The sequence below is a fragment of the Rhinatrema bivittatum genome, chromosome 2 (genome assembly GCF_901001135.1).
Source record: "Rhinatrema bivittatum chromosome 2, aRhiBiv1.1, whole genome shotgun sequence".
Classification (NCBI taxonomy): Eukaryota; Metazoa; Chordata; class Amphibia; order Gymnophiona; family Rhinatrematidae; genus Rhinatrema; species Rhinatrema bivittatum.
This window is the reverse complement of record NC_042616.1, coordinates 93,334,856-93,355,255: the sequence shown is the minus strand read 5'-3', so window position 1 is coordinate 93,355,255 and position 20,400 is coordinate 93,334,856. Positions and strand designations below refer to the sequence as shown.

Genomic DNA, 20,400 nt, shown 5'->3' with positions numbered 1-20,400 from the left:
ATTTTGACATAGAACTGTTAAAAATAACACATTCTGCACCAGTGCACAAGACCTGAATTTATTTTTTATGGCTAGCATTTCCTCCAAATATTCCACAAGATGGAGAACTTAGGAACTAAATAATGCCTTGACTGAATCCCAAGTGGGGTTTTATTTTCCACAAATAATAATAATGTATGACTCTACAATGCTGCGACACTAGGAAAACATGTAATTCCCATTTCCAGAAATATAGGTGGAGTTTAGTAATGTAATTTATGTCAGCGGATAAGAAGAACCATTTGTCCCACCCATGCTCCTCAATTACCGCTGCCAACACTACTCTAGCACTGGCCACCATTTTCCCTTGGCCTTACTATAGCCTAGAAGAGGTTCGCTCTTTCTATATTTTAATTTAACATAGGATCTGAATTCCGCCGTTTGCAGTCATAAGCTGTTTTGCCATTAACTAAGGAACACAGTCAAAGTGGTTTGCTGCCCATGCTACACACCCTGCCACCTCCCCTAAATTACACCTATGAGTGTTTTTGATTCGTTTTTCATACTCACATGGGAATGACTGATATACTAAGCTTTGGGGGGTTTTTCTCCATTCACATAGAGCAGGAAGAAAAGCCTTAATAAATCAGCCTTAAGAGACTTATATTTACCTACTTACTCTCACAGAAACAAGGCATTTGTTGCAAGGGGTTAGTACAACATCCCTACAAGTGGTTTGCAACTGCCTTCACTGAAAACCTGGCTTTTTATGAAGGCATATCAGGACACTACATAATCAAAGCAGCTCCTTATGCATTGCACTTCCATTTTACTTTTATTCTTTTATGTGATATCTTACTATTTATCTGACCTTATGTTTTCTTATGTTCTTATTACCTTATTTACTATTGATGAGTTATAACAACGCATGTACTTTACATTTTTACCGCATTTTATTAAAATGATGTATTTATTACCTCTTATGCCCTTTGTCTTTTTGTAACAATTTTATCTATCTTATTTTTATTCTCCTTATTTTACTTCTCATGGATCCTATGCTTTTAATCTTATAACAATGTAAACCGTTGTGATGTTTTTACCGAACAACGGTATATCGAATCAATCAATTAAAAAACAGGACAGAAACAGCCTGTTATTGAAAGGAGCTCAATTCCTCTACAATCATCTTCTTCTACTATTTCTCAGAGAGGAATGCTCAAACTGAAAATTAAAAGTTCACCATACTTATGTCTAGGACTGCAAGTTACAGGCTCAAGTGCAATATAAAAATACTAGTGAACCTGAAAAACAGGGTACCAGTGCTGTGATGTGGAAGCGGGCCAGGGATGTCAGCATACCTTGAGAAGTAAGGACATGAGGACATCACTTTCTGAAGCACAAAAAGAAATGCTCCCTGCAGCGACAGTGAGATCTCTTCACAGCATGTTAATTCACAATCTGCCTGAGTTTGCAACCTATTGTCCAACCAAGGGGAATACCACTGCCTGATGGAGTAATTAGCTGCCTTGAAAAAGAGGCACTTCATATTCACAGCAGTTGGCTGCTCTTTTTTAAAAGTTATTATTGTGCAGCTAGAAACCTGCCAATTGTAGATATAGTAATAGTAAATGATACAGTAGAAAAAGACACAAATGGGCCCATCCAATAGGCCCACCAAGGTTTTTAGGGTTGCAACTACTGATCCTCCACGCAACTTACCAGTCCTGTCCTTGCTAGCATCCCCTGTGCTACTAACCCCCTGTGCCAATACTGCACTGCTAGAAAGCGAGAGGGATACCAGAAGATGCAGTTAGTCATCTGGGGCCAATCTTTCCCAAAACCCCCTCCCACCTCACCTTTTATTTTTTATTTTTTAAAAGACATTATCTCAGTTGCACAACCAGTAAGTTAAAAAAGCAGGCTAACTGCTATCTCTTGCATGAGGAGCACTTCAGGAGGAAGTATCTCTACAGTTCTGAACATACAAGCCATTCTTCAAAAATATTATTCTGTTTATTTTTTATTTTCAACTCTACTCACACCTAAATTAATATTGCATCTATTTTCCTTTTTTCTCAAGGCATTTAGGCATTTGTTTCCTGTCTTTTGTGCACAGTACTTCAAGTCGCAGAATGCTTACATAATGGAGTTTACCAAATAAGATTTTATGCTCAAACAGATTATTCCCCCTCTTCTCCCACTGCATCTCAGTTGCTCTTCCAAGTAGTCCAATCACACTGCACAGTAAGAGGCATGCCCTTTCAGTCCTCTCACAGGGGTAGAAAAATATTTAGAAAACCCTGATGCTGGCTAAGAATTTTTAGGAGCTAGGGAATAAAATTACTTAACTTTTCTTTTATTGTTTGCTCTTTTTTGCTCTGTTTTCCTAATTATTTTACTCTTTTTTTTTTACTCATTGCTTTTTCTTTTTTTTCCTACTTTCGACTTTCTTCTCCCCTTGCTCTCCTCTTCTTTCTTTCCTCTAGCTGCTCTTCCACCTCCCCCCTTCCTCCAGCATCTCCCTTCTTGCAGCTTCTTCCAACTCTTCTCCCCTCCCTCCAGCTGCTCTTCTCTACCCTCTCTACCAGCAGTGGTGAGATTCATCTGGCCCAGTAACTGCTGTGACTACTCCTGTCAGCCAAAGCCCATCCACAGGAGTAACTCTTCCATATCAGCAAATTGTAGGTGCCCTGGTAACCTGGCACCTAGGGTTTTTCCAGCCTTGTCTATTCTAGTTTCTGAAGCATAGCGGATTCTTCTCGTTTGAGCAGAGCATCAAGCCAACTAAAAATGGATATAAATTAATAGCCAAATCTCCTTAGAAAACTTGTTGAAAACACAAAAAAAATGGTTAAACAGAGAAAGTTGAAGAAATTATATGCAAATATAATAAGGCATGACAAAGACCAGCCTAGCAGTGGAGGAATTATAAAGTGAACTAAGATACCTCTAAAACAAAATCTAGGCCTCAATTACCATAATCAGTGCAACAATATATTTTCAATTTCATTTGCTAGAGAGAGAGCTCAACTCTGACAACAGCAGACAAAAAAATCATTTTTGAAGAGATCTTTTTCTAGGAAGGACAGCACTAAAAAAGATTCATTAAGCAGATCAATCAGTTCATAATACATGCAGTCACCAAACCTCCTAGAAGAGCTCTCAGCAGATGACAAAACTGAGCCTTAAGAACTATTGCAAATATAATTTTCACAACCTGTAGAGGTCTTAAAAATAATCTAACCATTCTAATATTATTTTAGGGATGACTGGAGGGCACATGAAATTAGTATATTTCAATAACTGAACCTCACTTACAAGCCTACATCACATTATAGGGATAATAAATCACTGAATGAATAGTATCTTAATTGAGGAGTAACACCTCCTGACCTTTCAATAAAATAAGAGCTTCAAAAATACAATTTATTCATTTTCTCTCAACTTATTATTTAGTGGTTTTTGTAAATATGCTTATTTGTTTAATTTATTTATTTATTTTTAATTTTTCTATACCGAAGTTCCTGTACGAGTACAAATCACACCGGTTTACAATATAACTAAAAAATTTGCTAAGGAGCGTTACATAGAACAGTGAAGGGAATTGAATATGGAATGTGTTATAACTTGAACATATAGTACATGTAACTTATCAAAGCGTATAATTTAACTTATCGTAACAGGTCTTAACCAGAACTAACGTATTATAACTCAACATATCGTAATATATCGTGATACAGGTATCTATAATGACTCAAATGACTCAAAACATGCTTCAGAGCATTTTTCATTTCTTTTCTTGCTGATGCTACTGATATAATGACAAAAGTGCAATATAATTTTACCTTTGGAAAGTTGAAAAAAATATATTTATCCAAATACCAAGAATTTTCAAGTTGAAATATTATTCCTTTACATATATCGTAATTAATCTTGGTTTTGAGTGTAAGTTAAGAATTTCTTTTGATTTTTATTTCTGACTTTTACATATTTTGAAAGTGAAATGCTTCCACCTGAATGTAAACTGATGTCATCCTAGTACATATACTGAGAAATAATCTTCCCAAGACCAATTAATCACTTCAAAAAGGTTTCTAGTTTTAACTTATTAAAAACTTGTCCTAGTTTTCATGTGTTGATTTTCAAAATAATCCTTCACTTTTAACCCTTGCTTTGAAAAACAGAAATTATTGCAATAAAAACAACAATCTTACATTCATAGCACAAAAGCAAGTCATCATGTAGGAAAGTGTTTCTGACAACCACTGAGTAGTACCTGGAATGTTTTCCATTACTTAGTTTGCACAGCAGAAGACAAACGTGCATGTGAAGTGGCATCTTGGGGAAAAAAAGGCTTTAGTACGTTTTTTTTTAGAATACAACCTATGTTGCGAACATTAACTTTGTTTCCTTCTGTCAGCAGGCTTTTCTAGATTTGCATACTTTTACAAGTTTTTTTTTTTGTTAATGCAGATCATCTGCAATTGCCTGGAACTAGTAGCTCTGAAACATGCTGTCTGATCACAAGCAATAAGCTCACGTGACTAAGTTTAGTTTAAGCTACTGCCCCAGGAGGATCAAGCAGGTCGGGCACAATATGTCATGCCAGGAAGAAACAGTGCACCTCAAACCAGGAGCAAATCACCAACAGAAACATTTTCATCTAAACAAAATGGCAACCAACAGTCCCCAGGTGAAACCTCCCAGGCTAAATAAAGAAACAGAGAGAGAGAAAACATCACAGATCGATTCATTCATGAGGCATCATAAAACTAATAAACTAGTGCCCGTCGTTTACCAGAGTCATCGGACGGAGCAACAATTTTTTAACTGCCTTCCTGTAAACCTGCACACCATCCTCTAACTCTAGAGCAATCATTTGCTGCTATTCAGAGGAGAATGTACTTCACGCCTATGCAGTTTATTGCTGGATGATACGGGGAAAATATTCTACCCAGACAGTCCTCAACTAGAGAATAAAAAGGCTGTGTAACCCTCCAAACTGCAGGTAATCTTCCTGCCAGTCTGATCCTAAAAAGCCCCCGACACCCCTGACAAAATCTGACCCCTCCCTCCTTGCCCATAAATCAGCAGAAGCATGCTTCCCACATTCAGAGCCCCCCCTTTTTTTTGTGTTTCTGGTGTATCCAGAAAAGCACGGAACAAGTTATTTGCTTCCGAAGGAGCTCGGCGATGCATTAGTAGTTTTCCTTCGCAGACAGCTGACGTCGGAAACACAAATGTCCAGATTAAAGAGGTCTTTTTTTTTTTCTTTTTCACAGTTGCAAGCCAAAGACTCTGCCGCCCAACTGGCAGCCACTTACCATCACATGTCCTTGCATTTTAGCAGTTTTAATCATTGGCTTTTCCTTCATGTTGCCTTTTTATTGAGAGCTATGTACAATTGCCAACCTGCTTCCGCACCGAGAGTTGTTACTATTCCATGCGTGAGTAGGGGTATCCCTGCTCCTCATTTCATTTGCAGCTCTAACTTTAAGGCGGCTCTCGAAAAATCTGTGACTCGTCGACCCTCCCATTCCCCCCTCTGACGGGCTCCTTTAAATCACCACCTTCCAGTGGGCTCTTGAAAAGAGCTGTGCTGTCGTCTCTCTCGCCTCCCCCTCTGAGGTTTTGCAGCTGTAACTTTGGGGAAGCTCTTGAAAAGAGCCTTGATGCATTGCTCCCCACACACCTCCCTCTTTGGGGCTCCGGTACGAGTGACGACTCATCTCGAGGACACCAATTCAAGCCTCCCCCAACAGTGTTCCCATAGCAACCTTAAAGTGTGTGTGTGTGTGCGCGCGCGGATGGAGAGGGTGGGGGCATTTCTTTTCTCTCTTTTTTTTTTTTTTTAATGCTAGTGGCAGCGAGGCTAGTTTAAATAAAATTATACAAATGTAGCGATCTAAAAAAAAAAAAAAATGATGGACAGGTAGCACTTTCAGACTGTATATAATATTGTGTTTAATCAGATGTACCATTGTGGCCTCTGTTCCTTAATGTCTATGAGAGTAGAATGCTTAAACATGTATTTCTTAATTTTAACATAATGTAATGAACTATTAAACAAAAATACGCATGCGGCATCATTCTATGGTATTTCAGATTATTTAAACTACTTTTTTATATTAAATGCTGTGGGGAAAATTGAAATATGACAAATATTCAACTTACATATTGATCTCTATGATTTGGTACAGCAGTAGTAAAAAAAATATTTTTTCTCCATTTATTTCATGTTATTTTCAGGGGAAAAAAATTACTGGTTTCTAATTTTTTGTTTAATCAGTCAATCATTCCTGACTATTTCTCAGAGCTCAGAAATTTTCAGAACAACTTGAAATGTTATTTCTTGCGGATCAGATGCAGCTTTCATTTATCTTTGAGTGGTGTTCATTTTATCCAGCATGGGTATGGCTTTATTTTTAAACGACCTGTGCAAGGCCTTGCTTAGCAGTTTTCCTGCATTCAAAGAAATATATATATATTTTTTAAAGTATTGGGCTGAGCCAATTGGTGGGTGCGTCTGTACCACTCAGAAGCACGCATATGTACTTTCACGGGGTGAAGGCTTACTTTTGACAGGTGTCTGAGCCTCTGGGAGGGCAAGATAGAGTGTTTTCTGCAGACCACCATGCTATGAAACTCTGACTGTACAGAGCCACAGAGTATGAGCAGGGTGGTGTCCGGCTCCACAATTGACAAGTAAGACCTGGTGATTCACAGTGGGCTTGAAAGAGATGCCATCCTGGGGCAGGTTAGGCCCCATTGCTCAGCATGGGACCTATGTCTGGGACAGTGAGAACAGTTGGGGGTAGGGCAGATGGTAGTAATGACCCTGATAATAGTGAGTTTAGGTTAAGTTGTTATTGTTATAATAAAGATGTGGTCATATATACATTCCAAATTCGAATCGGTGGTCAGTGTCAGTTTGTCATGGTTGTACAGTTGTGTAAGAATTTGCTGATCTGAGAGTCAACTGGAGGAGAGGGATAAATCATGGGTGTCACAGTAAGGGGGCAACTGCTGCCCCCACCAACACCAACCCCGAGTGATGAGCAGGTGCTGCGGTAATGGGGTTCTGAGGCCCTGCCCCCAACTCTCTCTGCTTGGCCCTCCATTGCTGAAGCACCCACTCCTGAGTGCTGTAGGGGTAAAAAGGAGGAACTCACTGGCTCTAAGAAGACAGAGGAGGTATCTCATCATGGTACCTTGGCAGCAGGCTGGAGGAGAGTCAGTAGCATGCCATCATGTGCCTCTGGTCCTCTTTCTTCTCCACCATTTGGCAAAATGGCTGCCAATCCATGGCCATATCAGGGCTGCATGGTGATGTCATTGGGCGCTTCAGTGACTGGATGCCCTCAAAAGGGGAGGGTTTAGGATTTTAAGGCCAGGGTAGCTCCCTCATCCCCCTTTTCCTTAGGGATTGTCGCTGCTGCCAGTAAAATTAAATAATAAATGAATAATTTCAATATATAATTAAAAGGGCTAATAAGCAAAAATAAGTTGCAGTTTGACTTGAACATAGGAATAGGATATTGCTGGCTATTAGGAGCGAGTGCTGAAGGGGCTTTGGACTGATATATTAAAAAAAGAAATAGAATAAAATAAAACGAAATACATAATCTGTAGTTAACAGATAAGCTATATGGCTGCTGAAAAGGGAAGATGGTTCAAGGTCAATAGCTTAATCAAGTCTAATAAGTTATTTCTGTCTCGGCAGTATCTATTCCAGAAAGGCTCCCAAGAAGTAGGCGATGACATCAGTCACTAAAGCCAAGATGAGAATGAGAGTGGAGAAGAACAAAACTGACAAGCCCAGTGCTGTGAGAAGGAAGACCCAAGTGCACAAAAATCACAAACCTACTACGATAACAACATCAGCAACTCACAGTGGCATCAGCAGCAATGGAGAGGAACAGTGGAAACTCAATATACTAATGATGGACCTGAGGCAACAGACACAGAGGCATGGGACGGCATGGCTGACATAGTGCATAGCATTAACAGCCTAATGGCCCCAGCCATCATGCATGTGCAAACCAACAGTAAGAACAAATGGAGCATGCTCAAACTTGGAGCTATCAGCCAGCGTTCAGGATCAGGGAAGTTACTAGAGACTAACCTGTCTACAGGGAACGTCTCCTCAGAATCAAAGTTTGACTCTGATGCTAGTGACAAAGAGCTGGCCTTGGCAAATGTCATATACAACGCCCTTAATGATGTAAAAAAAAAAAAAAAAGAAGTCTAAGGCTTAGAGTTCATCAGTGGGGGCTGCTGTAGTTAAAAGATTCAGGGTATCATTTCAGATCAAGAGAACATAGCACTAGCTCCCAGGACATCCACCTTGGTGGCAAACTCAAGTGGGCATGCAAATGAGAACATCCTATGTGGTGTCAGTTCATTAGCATATGGGATAGCAAGTAAATTAAAAAAGAAAATCTAGAAGAGTGAGAACATCAACATCTTTTCATTGCTTATCAAAGATCAGGAAAGGCGAGCAGTGATGCAAGAGACAAGGAAGGGATGGGAGAGAACAGAAGAAGCCAAAATTATTGATAACGATAAATAATTGGGTGTCCGTTTTTCATATCTTTATGGGTGTGCTAAGTAGACTATAGCAGATGCCTTATTTAATTAGATATTTGGACAGTATTATGTGAGTGCTTGCTGTGGGGGTTGGGCATGACAAAACTATGACTTTAAGTTCAAGAAAAGCATGGTGGAAAACAGCACAATTTGCTGAAGGCAAGGCATAGGGTGCTCGAACTCTGGTTAAATAACATGAGAATATATAGGCCGTTCACCTGAGATAGGCTACCCAATCTCACTAATAGTTTCAGAGACAGAAGCTCAAGTGTGACAGGTAAGAGGTGCGATATGTATAGACCATTCAATGCTGGCCAGTGCATATGATCACTCTCGGGCCGATACTGCCCAGGTTTGGCTACGCGTTTTCGATGCGCTAGCTTTACCCCTTATACATGCGCTATTATCCCTTATACAGTAAGGGGTAATAGCGCATCAAAAACGTGCGGCCAACCCCCCAAAACTAATAGTGCCCGCAACATGAAATGCATGTTGATGGCCCTATTAGTTATTCCCGCGCGATCCAGAAAGCAAAATGTGCAGCGAAGCCACACCTTTTACTTTCAAAAATTAACGCCTGCCCAAAAGCTGGCGTTAATTTCTTCTGGCGCCAGGGAAGTGTACAGAAAAGCAGAAAAAAATGCTTATCTGTACACCCTCCGACTTAATATCATAGCGATATTAAGTCGGAGGCCCCAAAATCAAAAAATTAATAAATTAATACATTTTAAAAAAAAATTTAAATCAGACCGCGGCCCACGGGTCGGAAGACGGACGCTCAATTATGCCGGCATCTGTTTTCTGAACCTGTGGCTGTCAGCGGGTTTGAGAACCGACGCCGGCAAAATTGAGCGTCGACTGTCAAACCCACTGACAGCCGTCGCGCCTGTCAAAAAAGAGGCGCTAGGGACGCACTGGTATCCCCAGCGCCTCTTTTTACTGTGGGCCCTCATTTGCATTTTAAATCGCGCACACAGGAGAGTGGCCTGTGCGCGCGTTGGGAGAGCGGGCGCTCGCCTCGGAGCGCTGGCTCTCCTGCGGATTTTACTGTATCGGCCTGTCTGTAAATTCCATCAAACATGCTCAAATTGCAGAGCAACACACCCGGCTACACAATGTAGAGTACCTAGAAGGCAAACACAGCAGTCAGGCCAGGCTCAGCGATCCAATGACAGGGTTAGCATCCACCCTTCAACCATGAGCAATGAGCTCATGGTTGAAGGATCAGTCAGAATAAATCATTCATGATTTCATGCAAGGACTCTATTTCCGATGCAAGAGTGACCCCATCCCGCATTTGAACAAAGTCTGTAACTCGATGTTTTTGCTGCAGCACAAATCAGTGGCAATATAGATCAATCTAGAGCTTGTACTGGAGAGGATAGGGGACCCTTTTGATGTCCTCCCATTTAAAAGAATCATATTTTCCCTATGGGTGATCCTTATGAAAGAACCAACAAGTTTTAGCTCATTCACAATCTCTCCTAGTCTTTCAATTGACCCACTCTTGTGCACAGTACAATATGCATTCCTTGACTAGTCCATTGCAATTATACAAAACTTCGGCAACACATATACACCTGGCTAAAGTGGCAATTGAGTCCTGCTTCCGTTTTCTACAGTCCACCTTGAATCATTCAGTCTATTGGGTTTCCAATTCAAAGGACTTTTCTGTTTCTATAAGTGCATCTCAATGGGTTGCTCGATCTCCTGTGCATATTTTGAGAACTTGGTGCACTACCTGGATGACTTCCTATTGAGTGGGAAGGATGTTCCAGAATGTGATTTTCTCCTGTCAGTCTTCCCAAGGATAGTGGATGATTTCAGCATCCCCTTAGCCCAAAGAGGGCCGCATATCAGCCATTAACTTATTTGGTATTGAGTTAAACATCCAAGCAAAGTTTTCCAGGCTGCCACAAGAAAAATACAAAGGTTGAAGGAAGTTCTCACAGTGATGGGCAAGTAAAGAAGGCAATGCTTAGGCAGTTCCAATTTCTGTTGACTGCTCAGCTTTGCCTGTCATGTTCATGAGGATGGGCTCTTTGCCTCATTTCCAGTTTTCTAGGGATCTAACAAATAGACTTGAAGTCAATCAGTATAGAGGCATGAGGCTATACCTCCCATTCATTCAGAATCAGTGGAGCTACTATCCCATCTCCCTTGAAGCCATAATGTCCATGGGCAGATGGAACTCCCGGAAATACCATTAGGTAATAGACCTGAGGAATATTTTGTAAAACAGTTGTCCTAAAATCATTGTGCTTATTTTCAGGTTTCGCCCAACAAATGCGCCATGTCTACATTATTGGGTACTTGTTTGTTCAATGGACCCACATATGAGCAAAATGACTTCTGTTGGGAGAATACATGGGTATGGCTGCTCATCAGATAGCCCTAATTTGGAAAGGGCACCCTGGGATGAGGTGGGACCAACTGATATCCCTTGTACTCCAAATAAATGGAGAGCTAGCCCCGCCCTGTGCAATTGTCATCCATCAAAGTGTTGGGGAAGCGCTAGGGAGCGGTTCCATTTCCGGGAAGATAATGTGCCCTTAGACCATGGCATGACCCCAGAGAACTTCGAAGAAGCAACGAGGCTGGCAAGACGGGTTCAAGCACGGGCGGACAGGCTGAAGACCATGAGCCCTGACCTCTGCCGAACCCGAAAGCACCATGAGACCCAGCAACGCAATGTTGGTCTCTGGGGTAGCCCTCCGGCCACTTGATAGTCCTTTCGGACCTGCCGCTTGGGAATGGCAGATGCGATGGGACGGACAAAGGTCGAAGACAGACGATGATACTGGAACAGAAACAAGACATAGGAGACTTGGACACTTGGACGAGTCAAGGACTAGAACTAGAACCAGGATTCAGGATGCTCAAACGTGGATTGAGATACAAGATGCTCAGATGTGGATTGAGACACAGGATGCCCAGACGTGGATTGAGACACAGGATGCTCAAATGTGGATTGAGACACAGGATGCTTGGAGGTCTCCGGCAAGGATTCAGGATACTTGGGAATTTCAGGCAAGGGTTGAGGTTCAGGAGAAAGCTCTGGGTGAGTGCTGTATCGCAGCGCGCCCTACACAGTCATCCATGGCTGGTCACGGACCACGCCAAAGGTGAAGCAGGCTCCAGACATAGTGGAACTTGAAGCCAACGTGACGAAGATTCAGAAGAGGCCTGCACCGGGGCGTGCCCTACACAGCCGCCAGTGGCTGGTTGCGGACTACGCTGAAGCTGAGTCTGCAACCAGCGGAACTCCGAATACCGGGAACAGGATACAAGACTCAGGATTCAAGACTCAGAACTTGGAATTCGGATTCAGGAACATTAAATGCAAGGGTCTATCGGAGGCTTGCACTGCAAATGTGAGGGTAGGCCTTGAGCCCAGATGGATGGATAGACGAGGAACCTGGAGGGAGGACAACAAGCTGGAGGCAAAGGGGAAATCAGGACCAGGACTGGAACACAGAACATCAGGACTTGGACAAAGTACATCAGGACGCCTGGATGAGGAACATCAGGACTTGGAATATCAGGACACCAGAACCTCAGGATACCAGGACATCAGGGCACCAGGACCACTAGCACATTTGGACATCAGGGACTCTGGAGATGAGGACGTCTGCAACATGGAGCATGGAATATCAGGTACCTCTGGAGCTGGAACATCAGACCTAGGAACATCCGGAGTGTGAAGCATCTGAAGACAGGAACATCTTGAAGACGAGACGGATGAGGACGCAGGTTCCGATGAGAGACTAGGACATGCAGACAAAGATGAAGACAAAGGATCAAGAACCACAGATGAAGACAAGAGAATTCCCACAAAGAATAGAGTGCCTAGAAGAAGTAAAGATGGATCATGGAGATCTCCTGGATCGAAGAGCTGGCAACCACAGACTGAAGAGAGGCCCTTCTTATAGGGCTGAAGAGGAGACGCCTAGGAGATGTCATCAGGTGGAGCCACGGGGCCCTGCCCACCGCACACCCTTTAAATCATAAATAGAGGCACGGCCATGTGCCTAGGAGTAGGCAGAGCCACGGAGAGTAGGGGTGTGCATTTGTTTCCTACGTATTGGATCTGCAACGTATAGGGCCATATCTGTTGTGTTTGTGGGGAAGCGAAACATATTGCGATTCCCCACGAATACAACGAATCTTCGCCAAATTATTTGGCCATCTAAAGGAGCGAGTTTAAACAAACCCCCCACCCTCCTGACCCCCCCCCAAGACTTACCAAATCTCCCTGGTGGTCCAGCGGGGGTTCTGGGAGCCATCTCCTGCACTCACACCCTCGGCTGCTGGTATTCAAAATGGTGCCGATAGCCTTTGACCTTACTATGTCACAGGGGCTACCGGTGCCATTGGTCAGCCCCTGTCACATGATAGGAGCAATAGATGGCCGGCGCCATCTTGTGCTCCTGTGACAAACTGGGATGAGGGAGCAGGGCACAACATAGATGGTAGATGGAGTTCCAGGGTGGACAAAGAAAGGAGTCGAGATGAGTGAGAGGTTTACAAGTGAGAGGGCAGAGAGTGAAGAAATGGGCAGGGCTAGAGTGGGTAGCTGGTGACAAGTCTCTGCCATTCAGTGTCACACTCTTTTTCCACAGCAAAGCATCACATAAGTTTCCTGCCCACTTACCCTTACCCGAGTTAGTTCCCAGGATGAATACTAGGTTTGTTGCAGCATAAGTGGTGGGGTGGCCAACATCTGGCGATGCCAAGAAGCAGTGAAGCAAGCAGGAAAGCGTCAGGGGAATCTCAATATGGCCCCAGCAGGGAGATCATCCACTTCTTAATGTGAGGTAATATTAGAAGGCAACACTAGTTTCACCACTTCAATGGCTGGGGAATACAGCAGCATTGGCACTAGCTTTGGTGGCCCTAAACTTCAATAGGATGGGGTCCAAGAACATGTGGACTGCAAAATTTGACCAGCACAGTTACGATGGCATTTACGGCCAGATTTTTGAATTTGCAATGTTGCAGATGGCAGAGGCTTTTGAAGAAGATATGATTGCTGGCCACCTTAAGATTAGAGTCTAGTTTGTATAAAAAGGAATGTTTAAATGAATGTTGAGACTTTAGTATGCAGTGTTATTTTAGTATGTTAAAGTTTAATTGTTTGCTCTATTATGCTGCAGCCATTTTGTATCCACATAAAGTTAAAGAAAATAAAATACATGCCTTTACACCTGACAAATGAGTCATCTTTGTCAGGTTCAAACAAGTCAGCTAAAGCATATGGTGATTGGGGTCTTTTCCATCCTGGGATGACAAGTAAAACTGCCCATGTTGTGTGCACATCCATTTAGAAAAACATCAGCATTTCACAGTAATATTAAAACAGAGGAATTTGAGCAGAAAGTTGACAGAGAAACTGCAAAAAAGAAGAGACTTGTAAAGGATGCTTTCATATCCAAATCATTTCGATTGCAGCTTGTTGCCAGAGGATGTGGTTAGTGCAGTTAGTATAGCTGTGTTTAAAAAAGGATTGGATAAGTTCTTGGAGGAGAAGTCCAGTACCTGCTATTAAGTTCACTTAGAGAATAGCCACTGCCATTAGCAATGGTTACATGGAATAGACTTAGTTTTTGGGTACTTGCCAGGTTCTTATGGCCTGGATTGGCCTCTGTTGGAAACAGGATGCTGGGCTTGATGGACCCTTGGTCTGACCCAGTATGGCATTTTCTTATGCTATGTTCTAAGGAAAGGAAAGTAAGACTATTAATTATAAAAATGAAACACTTTTTTTTTTTTTTAAAGATTTTGAAGTCCGCTGACCATTTTTTTTTATGAGTACATGGAGTTTAATTGAAGCAAATTAAATCTAGAATACTCAGTATGGGCCTCTCAGAAACATATTACAGCCATTCAAGTACATGGTAATTATTATTTCTGATATTATCTCATAGTAATACTTAGGGAAGTACTTTTCAAAGGCATTTCAGCCTGTAAAACTGTGTTTTACCTGAAAAAAATGACCTGCTATAAAATTGCCCACATGATACATGGGATAACTTACATAAATATGTCAAGTAAATACATACATTTACCCAGACTAATGGAGGCATTTGCTGGGCAGATTTGGGGAGAGGGTGTAGACTTGCGTGTATGCTTTTGCATTTTGAACAATATGGGCCAAATCTTAAAATCTACGCCTGATTATAACATGTGTGCGCTGCTGCGTGCTTGTTATACGATCCGGGCTCGGCGCACACAAGGGGGTGCATACATGTGCACCTTGCGTGCGCCGAGACTGAGGGGAGACCCGATGGCTTTCCCCGTTCCCTCCGAGGCCGTTCCAAAATCGGAGCGGCCTCGGAGGGAACTTTTCTTCGGCCACCTCCCCCTATCTAACCCACCCCCCAGCTCTAACTAAATCGTCCCCCCTACCTGGGGGATTCAGCCCCGCCCCCGGACCACCCCTGAACCGCCGCCACGCCCCCATACTCACCCAGTACTGCCTTCTGACCCCCCGGACCACCGCCACGCCCCCAGACCCACCCCTTCCAGCCCTTTTCAAAGCCCTGGGACATACGCGCGTCCCGGGGCTTGTGCACGCCGCCGAGCCTATGCAAAATAGGCTCGGCGCGCGCAGGGGCAGATTTTCTCAGGTTACGCGCATAGGGGTAGATTTTAAAAAAGGGCGCCCTCGCGTACTTTTGTAGGCGCATCAGGCGCAAACAAAAGAACGCTGGATTTTAGCAGATACGCGCGTAGCTGCGCGTATCTCCTAAAATCCCGGATCGGCGCGCGCAAGGCTGCCGATTTCGTGTAGCCAGCGCGCGCCGAGCCGCGCAGCCTACCTCCATTCCCTCCCCTCACCTTCCCCTCCCTTCCTCTACCTAACCCACCCCCCCGGCCCTGTCTAAACCCCCCCCACCTTTGTCGGGGGATTTACGCCTCCCAGAGGGAGAAGTAAATCCCCGCGCGCCAGCGGGCCGCTGGCGCGCCTAGATGCAACCCGGGGGCGGTTTCGGAGGGTGCGGCCACGCCCCCGGACCACCCCGGGCCGAAACCACGCCCCCGGGTCCGCCCCCGAAACGCCGCGTCCCGCTTCGAAAACGCCGCTCCGATCGGCCCCGCCCCCAACACGCCCCCCTCGAAAAACCCCGGGACTTACGCGAGTCCCGGGGCTCTGCGCTCGCCGGCAGGCCTATGTAAAATAGGCGCACCAGCGCGCAAGGCCCTGCTCGCGTAAATCCGGGTGGATTTACGCGAGCAGGGCTCTTAAAATCCGCCCCACTGCCTTTGAAAATCTGCCCCTATGTGTACAAATCCCCCCCCCCCAAAAAAAACAAAAAAACAGTAGCATAAATAACAGCAGATGTGAGAGTAAGTTTGGTGGTATAACACTCCCCCCCCCCCCCCCAAACAGGTCACATAAAATGTAAAAGGAGTCTGATGCCTGTTTAGGAGCCAAGCACCAGTCTCTTAGTAGGGTTCAGTAAAGCATAAATGGTCAAGTAGATGGTGTAATGGATCAGGCCCAGAAGCAGGGTTTGTTTTTAAGCCAAACTGTTGAGGAGTGGACCCTCGGACCAAGGAGGAGTTGGCGCTGCCTGTGGGTGAAACTCCCACAGGTCCCCTACGTCAGCAGGAAAGGCTGGGCCGGGAGCAGAGGACAGCAGGAGTTTCGCCAATACAAGCCCTTTACCCCTCAGGTTGAGCCCTTGGGTACCGGGGCCATCTAGACTTAGGTGGGCCTCTGCGTGGAAGATCCCTTGAAGAAATGACCAGGCAGTAGCACATGAGGTCGGGTCCAGATCGGAGGTCAGAGGCAGTCGGTGATACTCAGAGTCAGGTCCAGGCAGAGGATCGGGCAGGCGGCGATACTCGTAGTCAGGTCCAGACAGTAGGTCAGGGCAGGCAGCGATACTCGTATAGTCAGGTCCAGGCAGAGGGTCAGGAGGCAAATGTCCATCCGAGATCAGGAGCGAGGAGTCGGGATCGCAGTACGGCGGGAATGCAGGAGCACGGGCACGCAGAGAGACTGAAGTAATGAAGCACAGAGTACAGCTCAGGAATGCAAGGGAACTTGTTGCCAAGGCAAGCTCTGACTGAGAGGAGGGCGGCAGTACAGCGTTGGCAAGACGCCTCGGCCCAGGGAGGGCTGCCGCAGCGTTGGAAAAGGAAGGAGTGGTGTGGCATCAAAGCCAGCTCCCAGCCTCAGTCAGGGAGCCTGGGGCTGCCTTGGTGGGCCAGCAGGAGGTGAGTGCAGCCAACCTTGGGGCCCTGCAGTTGGTGCGCGTAACAGTACCCCCTAAACTAAGCCCCCCCCCCCCCAGGGGTCTTGGTTTCTTGGGGTGAGCAGCATGGAACTGTCTGATCAACTTTATATCAGGGATATTGGTGGCTGACTCCCAAGAATTCTCCTTGGGCCCGAATCCTTCCCTGTGTGGAACCATGGTCTTCCCCACAGGAACAGTCATAGTAGCGGACAGATGGATACATGCTGGGTCGATGATGTGTTGGGGCTCTTCAGTGGTGTCTTCTGGTACAAACGAGCATGATAAGACATCGACTCGTGTGTTCTTATTGGCTGGTCGGAACCTCAAGTTGAAATTAAAACGGGAACAGAAGAGGGACCATCGAGCCTGCTGTTGCGTCCCTCGGTGCTAGATGGCTTCGCCCCGTTTGCCTCACCTTGTTCACAGCTCCTCCCGCATCCCTAGGGAAAATGTCTGCCGCTGTGTCTACAAGCTGACCTCTCCGGCGTCCACGGAACGGCTATGGTGCTGCCTCCTGCCATGCTCCTCCGAAGGGCTTACTAGGGTGCACGCGCGCACGCCACCCACATCTTTATTCCAACATTGGCGTGAACCTCAGGGGCGTTCCCCTCTACTGATGTCATGCCATCCGGGTATATAGCCTGTACTGTTGCTAGCTCGTTGAGTTAGCAAAGGATTGGTTTCGGCCAGTTCTAAGCTACTCTACCGCTTCCGTGCTGCCGCTGGAAGCTCTCTCTTTGCCCTTCGGGGTATTGCTAACCTGGGTAACCGCTCCTTGGGGGCCCTCTGCTTTATTTCAGGTGCCTTACAGGAATCGGGTACTCGCTCCTCGAGGGCCTGCTCACCCTGCCTCGGTGCCGCTACCTAACTTCTTCAACCTGGTGGAATCGCATACCAACAGCAACCATCTAGTGAGTAATCTAACCCTCAGTCTATCTCATCCACAGTACTACCTTGCTGGGAAACCTGCACCGAAATTTCGCTATACCAACCGAGTGAGAAGGGTCCCCTTTGCCGAGGGTCCTGAGACTGCTACTTCCAGACTACCTCACTACTGCCACCTCTGGTGGTACACTACAAGCTGTTTAATAAAAGAACTAAACTCTGTGTTTGTGCTTCTGTGTTTAGCCCAGTACTGTGGCGCCTCATGGGGCTCCTCCCCGTGGGCGTGATCATCTGCCACAGTACCCAAGAATCCACCCAAACATCGCTTAACCCTAACACCTGTCGGGCGTTTAGGTGTTGGGCGTGTTGGAGATGTTCCAAATTTTTTTGGCCTGTGTATATGGTGAATGGGTGTTGAGCACCTTCTAGCCAGAGGCGCCACTCCTCTAGGGCAAGCTTGATGGCTAGGAGTTCACGATGCTATAATTGCTCTCTGCAGAAGAAAATTTATGAGAAAAAAAGGAGCAGGGGTGTATGGTGCCTTTAGAGGAATCCTGGCTCAGGACGGCTCAGACTCCTATGGAGGATGCGTCTACCTCCAAAATGAAAGGGCGGCTAGGGTCAGGGTGACAGAGGCAAGGTGCTTGCAGGAAGGCCTCCTTTAGAGCTCGGAAAGCCAAGACTGCAGTGGGAGACCAATTCCGAGGGTCGGCCCCTTTGTGTGTGAGTGACATGAGAGGAACCTTGAGGAAGGAGTAGTTGGCGTTGAAATAAGGGTAGTAGTTAGCGAACCCCAGAAATCTTTGGAGGGCTAGGAGTCCAGTAGGCTGTGGCCAGTTGTGGATGCTCAGAAGCTTACAAAGATCCATGGAGAAGCCTTGCTTGGAGATAATATATCCCAAGAAGGGAAGACTTTCTCGTTCAAACAAACATTTGTCCAATTTAGAATATAGCTGGTTTTCTCATAGGTGCTGGAGAACTTGACTGACATCTTGAAAGTGGGATGACAGGTCCTTCGAAAATATGAGGATGTCAGCGAAGTAGACTACTACCTTGGAGTACAGGAGGTCTCGGAAAATTTCATTCATCATTTGCTGGAACACCGCTGGGGCTATATAGGCTGAAGGGATTACGAGATTTGCCCGGCTACTGTTCCTGGGCACTGGGTCCATTCTCAGCCATCCTCCGGTCAACAGCCCTGGGTCCTCAGGCTAATGAAGGTCCTCAGAGTGCCAACGGGCCCCAGGGGGCGACCATAGCGGTGTCTCTGGCTCAGAGATGGTGCTGGTTTGGGCTGGGCTCTAGGGTAGGATACTCGTAATGCTGATCCCTGGTGTTGAAGGCCGTCTTCCAAATGTCATTGGGGCAAATCTGGACCAGATTATACGCCCCGCGGAGGTCTAACTTGGTGAAGATGGCCGCTCTCTGGAGGCGGTTGAACAGTTCATTAATCAGCGGCAATGGATATTTGTCGTTCCGGGTAATGGTGTTGAGCCCTTGGTAGTCAATACAGGGGCATAAACTGCCATCCTTTTTAGAAACAAAGAACCCCACACCAGTGAGCGAAGAGGAAGGACAAATGAATCCCTTTAGCCAGATTCTCCTGGATGTACTCTGCCATAGCCTTCGACTCTGGAAAAGAGAGGGGGTACACCCTATCCCGTGGAGGATAAAGTACCGGGAAGTAGATCTATGGGTCAGTCGAATCTCCAGAGAGGTGGAAGGATGTCCGCCTTTTTCTTAGAGAACACGTCAGCGAAGTCGGCATAGGGCTCCAGAATTCCAGATGCCGCAGCCGCCAGGGGTATCAGCGGAGGCAGCCCCCCCACCTGCTTCATGCAGGAGTGGTGACAACTCGGCTCTATTTGGTGAGCTGTAGGGTAGCCCAGTCAATCTGGGGAGAGTGCTGCTATAGCCAGGCTAGTCCCAGGATCATGGGGTGCATGGATCTGTTAGAATGAAGAACACTACTCCAGTCCTTGTGAGGATTGGACAGTGCCAATCCTCACAAGGACTGGAGTAGTGATTTCAGTGACCCTTCCCGGCAACAGGTCTCCTTGAATGGAGGTGATAATCAGGGGTGTTTCTATTTCTTTGGTCACAATATGTAGGAGGGTAATGAGGTCCTTGACTAGGAAGTTTCCTCCCACACTGGAGTCCACCAGAGCCAGAGTTGGGAAGAAGCGGGAATCCCACGTGATAGTGGCCGGAAGAGTCAGTTGGGGGGGTCGGAAAAATGGGGCTTAAGGTCAGGGCCCTAACAGACCTTAGGCCGGGAAGTTTCCCAGGTGGATCGGGCACCGGGATAACCGATGTGCTGCCGTGCCACAGTATAGACAGAGGCCTGCTTGTCTCCTGCGTTGACATTCCTCTGGAAATAAACACCCTCAACCCAATTGCATAGTTTCTGCTGGTGGAAGGGCCTCCAGGTGCTGAAGCCACGGTGGTAGGAGGAGAGCAGGGATGTTCGGGAATGGAGTGGTGTGGAATCCGAAACTTCTGGATACATTCGTGGAGATGTCGGTCATTGTGACCCGTGAGCTCAATGAGGCCCTCTAGGTTCTCAGGAAGCTCCCGGGTGGCAAGTTCATCCTTGAGGTGGGATGAGAGGCCGTCCAAGAAAATAGGGCATAGACAATCCTCCTGCCATTAAAGTTCGGCGACGAGCGTCTGAAACTCGATCGTGTAGTCACTAAGCGAG

General features: G+C 45.8%; 1 protein-coding gene across 1 annotated transcript in view; it reads right to left on the bottom strand.

Annotated features, from left to right (window-relative positions):
- DPP6 (dipeptidyl peptidase like 6) overlaps window positions 1–5,461 on the bottom strand; it is a 1,747,714-nt gene extending 1,742,253 nt beyond the window's left edge. Inside the window, exon 1 of the mRNA XM_029588457.1 lies at window positions 5,304–5,461. Coding sequence (XP_029444317.1) covers window positions 5,304–5,354 — 51 coding nt within the window. The 5' untranslated portion in view covers window positions 5,355–5,461. The remainder of the gene's footprint in view (window positions 1–5,303) is intronic.
- Between the last annotated feature and the right edge of the window lie 14,939 nt (window positions 5,462–20,400).